The 8815-nt window shown below is 37.0% G+C and overlaps 1 protein-coding gene across 2 annotated transcripts in view; it reads right to left on the bottom strand.

Moving 5' to 3' along the window:
* Nucleotides 1–3191: 3191 nt before the first annotated feature.
* The window catches only part of LOC127744177 (uncharacterized), a 7565-nt gene continuing 1941 nt past the window's right edge, over nucleotides 3192–8815 (bottom strand). The window contains exons 2-17 of one of the 2 annotated variants that reach the window (XM_052256457.1): nucleotides 7270–7417; nucleotides 7130–7180; nucleotides 6875–7050; nucleotides 6485–6556; nucleotides 6283–6394; nucleotides 5788–5872; nucleotides 5636–5687; nucleotides 5500–5561; nucleotides 5306–5421; nucleotides 5093–5222; nucleotides 4870–4921; nucleotides 4663–4724; nucleotides 4365–4437; nucleotides 3998–4046; nucleotides 3752–3831; nucleotides 3192–3590 (exon numbers count right to left, since the gene is read on the bottom strand). In XM_052256457.1, coding sequence (XP_052112417.1) covers nucleotides 3528–3590; nucleotides 3752–3831; nucleotides 3998–4046; nucleotides 4365–4437; nucleotides 4663–4724; nucleotides 4870–4921; nucleotides 5093–5222; nucleotides 5306–5421; nucleotides 5500–5561; nucleotides 5636–5687; nucleotides 5788–5872; nucleotides 6283–6394; nucleotides 6485–6556; nucleotides 6875–7050; nucleotides 7130–7180; nucleotides 7270–7396 — 1362 coding nt within the window. In that variant the 5' untranslated portion in view covers nucleotides 7397–7417 and the 3' untranslated portion in view covers nucleotides 3192–3527. Of the gene's footprint in view, nucleotides 3591–3751; nucleotides 3832–3997; nucleotides 4047–4364; nucleotides 4438–4662; nucleotides 4725–4869; nucleotides 4941–5092; nucleotides 5223–5305; nucleotides 5422–5499; nucleotides 5562–5635; nucleotides 5688–5787; nucleotides 5873–6282; nucleotides 6395–6484; nucleotides 6557–6874; nucleotides 7051–7129; nucleotides 7181–7269; nucleotides 7418–8815 lie in introns of both variants that reach the window. The other variant, XR_008005275.1, reaches the window with a different exon arrangement.

Raw genomic sequence — 8815 nt, 5'->3', positions numbered from 1 at the left:
CTCCGTTTTGTTCTGATGGAGAATAACCAATTCTTCTTTGTGGTGGTTTATCCCAATGGGATAGTCAGACACGCTGATGAAGGAGTGATTTTTGAGTCTGACAAGATTGTCATGTTGCGCACTTACTGGGTTGATAGTCTGGATGCGCTAAACACAATCTTGCTTAGCAATATGGGGGGAGTAGGAACAAAAGAGGTTGGGTAGGTTGCATATAGATTTCTGAATGTGCTTTCGAACGGTGGATTTACCAACTGGTTATTTTGGATTGATGGGGATCAGCATGTGAGGGTAATGTTCAACGTACATGCACGGCTGATCCCACAACATGTGATGGAGTTGTATGCTGCGATCCGTAATGTAGTTGTTAGTGGTGGGCTGTCTCTTTCGACTCCTGAAGTTGTGCCGCTCAAGGCGGTACCGATCCACTATGCCCAGCCTTATGGTAGTGCAGACGAGGACAATAATAAGGGCGATTTGGGTCCAGGTCATCAAGCAATACAGCGTCCGAAGATGAGTTTGTACCAGAGACTCCCAGCGGTGGTGTTGGTAGGTTTCTGCTGCCTCCCCATTTGGCCATTCCTCGACTATCAGATGGTCCTAGCCATTATCAGACGTTGAACTTGGATGCAATGCAGGCGGACAATCTTTTAAACCTGGAAACGGGGAGGATTACAACACGGACAGTGGGGTAGAATTCCAAGTTGGGCATCGGTTCAACAACCGAGAAGCAGTTCCAATGGCGGTGAAGAACTATAGTATTCAACGGAATGCGAGGTACAGAGTTCTGGAGTCAGATAGGCTTAAATATCATTGTTGATGCAAGCAATTTACCAATGGTTGTCCATGGAGTCTTCGTGTGGCATTACGACAGAACTTGAATTACTCGTATATTTTACGTTATATTTTGGATGCATTAGACTCTATACGTTATATTTTGTAGGGAGGTACATCGGTTCGGTGGATCACATACCTGTCTGGCACCTACCATGTCTCAGGGCATGCTCAGCTGAATAGTGGTTTGATTTGCAAGGTCATGTTACCTATGATAAAGACTGACCCATCGGTGTCTATCCTAGTGTTGCAAAGTGTTGTCCATCAGAGTTACCATTTCAATCCCCTCGTATCGAAAGGTGTGGATGGCAAAGCAGAAAGCAATTTCCAAGATCTATGGCAACTGGGAAGAGTCATATAACAGGATTCCTGCGCTCTTACAAGCTTTGTAGGAGTGTCTCCCTCCCAGGTACGATTCACGAATGCATTGCTTGCCTTATTACTAACAATAAAAAAATGTTAAACTACCAACCTCAAAGTCCAATGCTCCAGCTACGTGCTAAATATTATTCAATCTATTGATGTCTCCTTCGCGAAAATATTGTCAGGGGGTCATATGTTGTCAAGAAACTCGATTTCCCACGTCCAAAAGCTCACAAATCTGGAAAAAAAAATGGTTATAATCCACGTTCTTCCCGGATGTTGTGACTTATATACGCAATCGCGCATATCTCGAATGCACCGACCTGACGGGCGAAAATTTGCCGATTAAGAATTTATAGTGAAAATAGCGTTGCAAGTACAGTTGTATCTGAGATATATGACCCGTAAAAACTCTATCACAAAATAGGGTCTGTGCATCTAAGATGTGGTCATTTCAATAAAGACCCTCTATTCGAAATGTGACTGAGAATGTATTTTTGTAATTATTTCAACATTTATTTATTTTCGTAAATACTATATTTAATTTAAAGGAAAAACAACCATTTGTACCCATGAACTTTACGAATGCTGACAAAAGTACCCATTAAAGAAGGAAACTAATGTTGTATCCATCAAAGATGGATTCCGTACGACAAAAGTACCCAAATCCTAAATTTATATTGACTTTTTAATAAAATTACAGAATTACCCCTCACCATTATCTTCAACCCCTCCTCTTTTCTTTCTCAAACCTCAAACACTTTCATTGCCTAAAAACCCTAATCTCAATACCTAAAAATCCAAAATTACTATTTTTCTAACCCTAATCTCAATACCCCTTTCAGCAAATTTCAACCATCTCTTTATTCTTTTCATCAATTTTACCACCTCCTTCACCAACACCATTATCACCGCCACTGTCACCAACCATCAGCCTCATCTTCCTCCTTCTTCATTGTCACAGCCATAAACAACAACTTCACTCTAACATTTAATTTTACTTCTCATCATCACTTTTTCAATCTCAAATCCTATCAACACTCTATTACCGCCATTACCATCACCACCCTTTCTCCATCACTTTCAATACAATGTCAGAAGGAGAAGCACCTTTGGATGCTAAAAATTGAAACTTTGGCAAGATTGCTTTGGTGGGGTCGCATGTGAGTAACACAGGAATCTTGCACATGATGGTAGTGATTTGGGAGAATGAGAAAGTTCAACTTCGTTAATTATATAATAAAGTTGTAATTTGTACTGTTGTAAATATAGTACCTTTTTCCATAGAGTCCATAAGCTTGAAGTGGACCTAGGAGGAGTTGAATCGCACCACAAGATCTTGCGTGCTGGATCTCAGTTCAGTCTCACTTCCGGAGCTTCTCCATCTAGCGTTGCATGGGAACGGATGGATTGCCTGGTTGCCTTGTTGTTGTCTTTGTCATTGTCAGCATGGAAAAATGGCGACAGTAGTGGTTAGTAGAGTAGTAGAGAATAGAAGGTAGTTAAGGTAATGACAATGGAGGTGTTTTGAGATTTGGAAAAGAAGAGAGGAGGGATTGAAGATAAAGGATAAGGGTAATTTTGAAATTTTATTAAAAAGTCAACATAAATTCAGAATTTGGGTACTTTTATTGTACGGAATCCATCTTTGATGGATACAACGTTAGTTTCCTACTTTAATGGGTACTTTTATCAGCATTCGTAAAGTTCATGGATACAAATGGTTGTATTTCCTAATTTAAATAAAAAAATCCCAATTTTTAATATCTAAAATTTTTATAAATTTTTTTAACAGCTATTTTCTGTTGCAATTAGTGTGGTCTTTAATCCAACACTTCCCACATATAAATTAGGTTAAATGTCTATACAAAAATAATAATCCATATAGCATATGGCGCATTCTTCCAAAATCCTACATCATAAATCATTCATTCGAGTTTAAGATGATAGTAAAGCATGTCTAGGACCCATTTACAGGTGGGTCATATACTATGGTGAAAAAGAAACTAGTAGTTCATGTAAGCATCTGTGTTATAAGTTATAACTTGTAAATGGAACTAGTATCTCATGCACGCATCTATGTTATAACTTGTAATTGAGTTATGCATTACATTACATAGACCTGAAACCCAGAATCTCCCTTCCCTTTCATACGTCCTTATGATGAAGCATCCAAATACAATCCCATACTAACTCCTATCCGATGAAGCCTAAAATAATAATATTGAAATTCAACGACTATACATAATTTACCAATGCTCGTGTTATAGCTTACATGTTCTCAAGAATGACTTGACCTTCCAAAAGGAACATGGCCAATCATGGAAGTGAGACTACCAACTAAGGAGATTCTTCGACTGCTGTAGTTTCGCATTATAGGAGCTTTCCATTTCCTCCTGAATATTATTTCACAGTTAGCAATGCACAAGAAACAAAATGCAACTTGCGTTTCCTCTCTCATTTTTGCAGACATTCCAAAAGCATTTTAAAACGTGCCACATTGTTGTCAAGCTAGAAATAGGTAATACTTAATAGAGAATGAAGAACTGATTCAAACCTTGCAAATTTTCAATAATGGCTGAAGGAAGGATGACCTAAAGAGCTTGATGGCATTTGCAAGTGAAGTTTTATTCCATTCTGCCATAAGTCAAGGTGACGAAAGCCATTAGTTGGGAAAATCTTGATTCTTGAACAAGATGTAAAAATAGAACAATAATTATATGCATGGAAAACTAATTATTGCCCTGACATGCAAAAATTCTACCAGAAAGAAACCTAAGTATTGTCAGAGTATCAAACAAACCTCCTTCAACATCAGACCTCAAGCCCTCCCTATTCAGCTCTTCCAAAGGCTGCAATTTTAAAATTTTCACAAATATTAAACATACATCATCCAAATGGAGTAATCAGTAATGTGAATAAGTTCAAGCATTTTTTTCAGTTCAACCACTTCCACATGGTAAATTGCATTAGTAAAGGGTGGGACCAGAAGAGACAACATTAAAGTGCAGCAATTCCCAAGTATTCAACTATTTATAGAATACTCCTCATATTTCAAGTTTGGCAAGTAGTTGGCAAAATAAATCCAACCCTCCTTTCCAGAAGGATGAAGATAACCATTATAGTGTGCATATTTTAGTTAAGTAAGAAGATAGTCATTGTAGTTGTACCTGGATAAGGGTTGGCACCGTCGTGGGATCAAATTCTTCACAATTATTTGGGTTGATGGGGACACAAACCGGCCTACAAGGAAGAAATAGCCATGGCATATTATAAGCCCTAACTAACTAACACACTTATCCCTATTTTCATAGGGACGATGCACTATCTAACCCGAAACAAAGGAGGATAAATTTTCTCTTTTAATATTCTTATAGCAATTACAAATTAAAAACAAAAATATGACTTAAGAGTCAATAGACACTTAAATCAACAACTTGCTATCAAGAAAAAGTTGATATGGAAAACATACCTGTTTTTGGGTGCACACAGAAGGGTGCTTTGAGCAAATGGTTCATATGTTTAGAAACCTAAAATATAAATACGTCCAGCCAAATAAGTAAAGAAAATTGTGTTATGAGGACTGAGGAATAAATATGAATGCATAAGTTCGAAGCCAATATGAAAACCATCAACAAGAATACATGGGGAAAGAATGCCAAATATTAGACGAACCTCCATATCAAGCCTAGGATATGTATAGGTGAACACAATCTCTTCAACACACCTACGCACCCCTTGTGCCTATGGAAACGCAAAGGAAAACAACAACAACAATAAAAATATCAGTTAGTATCTAGTTTGTACAATGAAGCATCTAATTACTCAAGAAAGTCATAGCTGCACATATTTGATGCCATTAACCAATTGCTCCAAAAAAAACAGCATGCCTCAATACTTATGTTTTTGCAGCAACTGTTTAAGCTGTAACTGTTTAAGTTGCTCCCATCGAATAATATTAATGTCTTCTTTTGCACTAGAAGACCGCCTACTTTCTTGCCACTTTCCTCGAAGTTCAGAAGCAATAGCTGCAAATACAATTTACTCATTATATGCCAGATGATAGCAGGAAATCCACAAGCATCATCATACAGTGATAGGAGAAAAATACATTGATCAGGAATCATCTCTAGGATCTTTTCATATCTCTCCTCGCTAGAAAGTAAATTTTGACTTGTAAGCAGTTTTGTCTCAAAATATTCCTTGAGAACTTCAGTATATGATCTCCTACAGATATGAAATGTTATTCAGGACATTGAATTATGGATTTAGCTAGGAAGGTCAGTTATTCACTATCGAACTTACGCCAGAAAGGGATGCAGAACTTGACCCATCAAGGAAACCTTCTTATAGTTATTTTCATTTCCCTGGAAAGAATATAATCAAAGATATACTTAATACATGACTCGTAAACTAGATTATTAGTACAAAACTATCATACCTTGTAGACACGAAAATAGTCCGCAACTGCTGCTCTCTGCTCATTAGTCAACCTGTAAGTGTAATGGTAACATTTGAAAATATGTTTATGGCCCTTAGTAGCCAAACCAAACCAAAAACAAGTTTTAACTATATAGTGTCTCATGGCCTCACCGTCTTGCCTTTCTATCACAGACCCAACAATGTACACCACGCCGACCACTATATACCCAGAGAATATGTCTAAACCCAAAGTCATCTGAAAGAATAAATCAACACAATAATTAAGCTTGAGTGCATCAGAAGACATTACTTCCAAATAACTATCTGACAGTAGGGGTGCACATCGGTCAGGCCAGGCCGAGTTTAGTTAGACCTGGAACCGGCCCTAATATAGCACTGGGTAACAAAAAAGCAAACCCAACAAAATATGCCTCGGGTCTGGGCCGGGTTTCAGGTCGAGCTGGGTCTTGAACACCCCTATCTGACAGCACAAAGAATGGTGCATAGACAATAGAGGGATATACAATAGTAGTATACACAAGTAAATGTTAGTAAAGGCCAAAGAGACAACTTTAGTCTCGCACTTTCATTTCAAACAATGTATAAATCACAAATTCTACGCTAGCTTTCAGTCTTTCACAGTATGTATAAAATGCACAAAATTACCTCTTAAGGAAGTATCTATTACTTTGACAGCTACAGTCATTAATGGCCAGCAATTGAGACAAACATCAGCACCTGAGCAGCAGTATCTAACATCATCATAATCTGACATATCCTACACATGATAATTAACCAACAAATGTTAAGAATCCCACAAAGAAGTAGAAAAACTCACAAATACATTTTAATTTGAAGAGCTTCTTACTATATCAAAAATCAGCTCCCTCTCAACCGGAGTGAGAACATTATCCCCAGCATAAGCATTCCTATGTGCAGGCTGTAATACATTTAAAATAGACATCAGAATTCTTCCAAAAGTATCCTACATTACAGATTTTAGGTGGGGTATTTATGAGTTGGTGTGCTATATTTATTACTCCCCTATATGTTGCTTATTTCTCTGGTCACAACACCCAACAATTCACACAATCAGTAATATCATCTTTCTCTCTTTTGTCTAGTTAGTAGTTACTCTATTATTTCCACTGAATAACCATGAATCTTAACACAGACTATTTAGTGAATTCAAAAATATATGCATCAATATCCTTCAGGATTAAGAGAGAATTAAAAGAAACAAGCTTTCATATCTTACGTTGAGGTTGTAGATGGGTCCAATATCTATCTTTAACGGGCACTTGTCTTTGATGGAGTTTTCAAGTTCGGTGGCACTATTGAAGGTATTGTAGCGCACAAATATATCGTTATCTAGGGTGTACGAGAATTCCCTTCGTCCCAAGTAAGATGAATCACAAGCAGGATGCTTCCCATCTACAAATACAAAAACAAAAATATAAAAAAGATAGAAAAGATTATGACAGTAGACTGGTAGAATGGAATTTAAGCTTACCGTTGCCGTATGACATCCATCTATATAAATCAGCATGAGGAAACAGCTTACCTGAGGTCCAAAATATCAATGAATAAGCATAATTATATAATTATTATGAAATTTTAGGAATAATGAAATAGGAAGAGAAATTAAGTTACTGTAATATATTTTCAGATAACTGGGGTTGAACTCATTAGGAAGGGCCGCGATTTGGCCTTGCTGAGGCAGTTTTGGTTCATCAATGAGCATGTCATCGCTTTCTTTATAAGCTCCTTGGCGAGTCATTTTGCGGCGGTTGTTGGGGATCTGAAATTGAAGTGTGGAGATGTAGAAGACTAAGCGAAAACAGCTTAGAGAGACAGCGGAAATAGCAGATTGGAGCAGATGGCAGGAACCAGGGGTATTTGTGATGCGAATTGGCTCGGTTTTGATAGGAAAAACCATCTGATCCTATTGTACCGAATTTAATTGGATTGGTTTGGTTTGGATTTTTTGGTTTTTAAAACTAGTTTAAAATCCTAACATGTCCAAATCATATTTGATGTACTAAAAACCTGTTTTTATGCTATTTTCAGCCAATAAAATGAAAAAAAAATACCAATATATGAGAAGTAACAACGTTAAATTTCATAAACTGCAATCATACAACACAATAACTAACAAAATTCAAAGTTCAACAAATAAAAAACATAGTTCTTGATTTAAACTCAAGTTCAGCAATGACAAAGCAAAAACAAAGGTTTTCATAGTTTCCATTTGAATTTTCCAACCACATTTTAATTATTCCATTCATTCACTTGAAGGTCTTGAAGTTACAACCAAGGTTGCGAGAACCGGACCGGTCATTGAACCGGTTAAGTAACTGGTTCAATGGTTCAATGGTTCAACCGTGGTTGAACCAGTTTAATTAAATATAGAGTGAAATTAAAAAAATTCAATACATAATCATAGTTCATAGAATTCATATGGCATTCAAGTATTCAAGAGAGCAGAATTGAAGAAATCAAAAAATTGAACATTGCCGAATTGAAAAACCCAGAATCCAGACCAATATATCAACTCATAGTTCATAGTTCATAGAATTCATATGGCATTCAGGTATTCAACAGAGCAAAATTGAACATTGGAGAATTGAAGTAATGGAGATTGAAAAACACAGAATTGAAAAACCCAGAATTGAAGAACCCAGAATTGAACAGATTCAAATTTTTTAACATTGCAGAATTGAAAAACCCAGAATCCAGACCAATATATTTCATCATATGGCATTCAAGTATTCAACAGAGCAGAATTGAAGAAATCAAAAAATGAAAAACAAAATTATTCAAGTATTCATTATTGAACAGAGCAGAATTCAAGTATTCAAGTATTCAAATTCAAGCTACAACAAATTTATTCACATTTGATTAATCATATAAAAAACAAAATTAAAAAATTAAAAAAATTAAAAAAACAAGAAGAACAGAAGAACTGAAGTCTAAGGAAGTGAGGAACACAAAGCCAGAACCAAAAATGAAAAGTTGAAAACAATGCCAGAAAGAAGAAACCCAGAACTTACCCGCGACGTGAGTGAGCAGCGACGGTGAGTGAGCAGCGACAGTGAGTGGCCCGCAACGGTGACTGACCCGCGACGGAGAGTGCCCGCGATGGTGACTGGCCCGCGCTACGGTGAGTGGCCCTAGCGCCGGCGTCGGTTTGGATTCA

Source organism: Arachis duranensis, unplaced genomic scaffold, assembly GCF_000817695.3.
Source record: "Arachis duranensis cultivar V14167 unplaced genomic scaffold, aradu.V14167.gnm2.J7QH unplaced_Scaffold_232527, whole genome shotgun sequence".
Classification (NCBI taxonomy): domain Eukaryota; kingdom Viridiplantae; phylum Streptophyta; class Magnoliopsida; order Fabales; family Fabaceae; genus Arachis; species Arachis duranensis.
The sequence above is the reverse complement of the archived record's forward strand: the minus strand, read 5'-3'. Positions and strand labels throughout refer to the sequence as shown.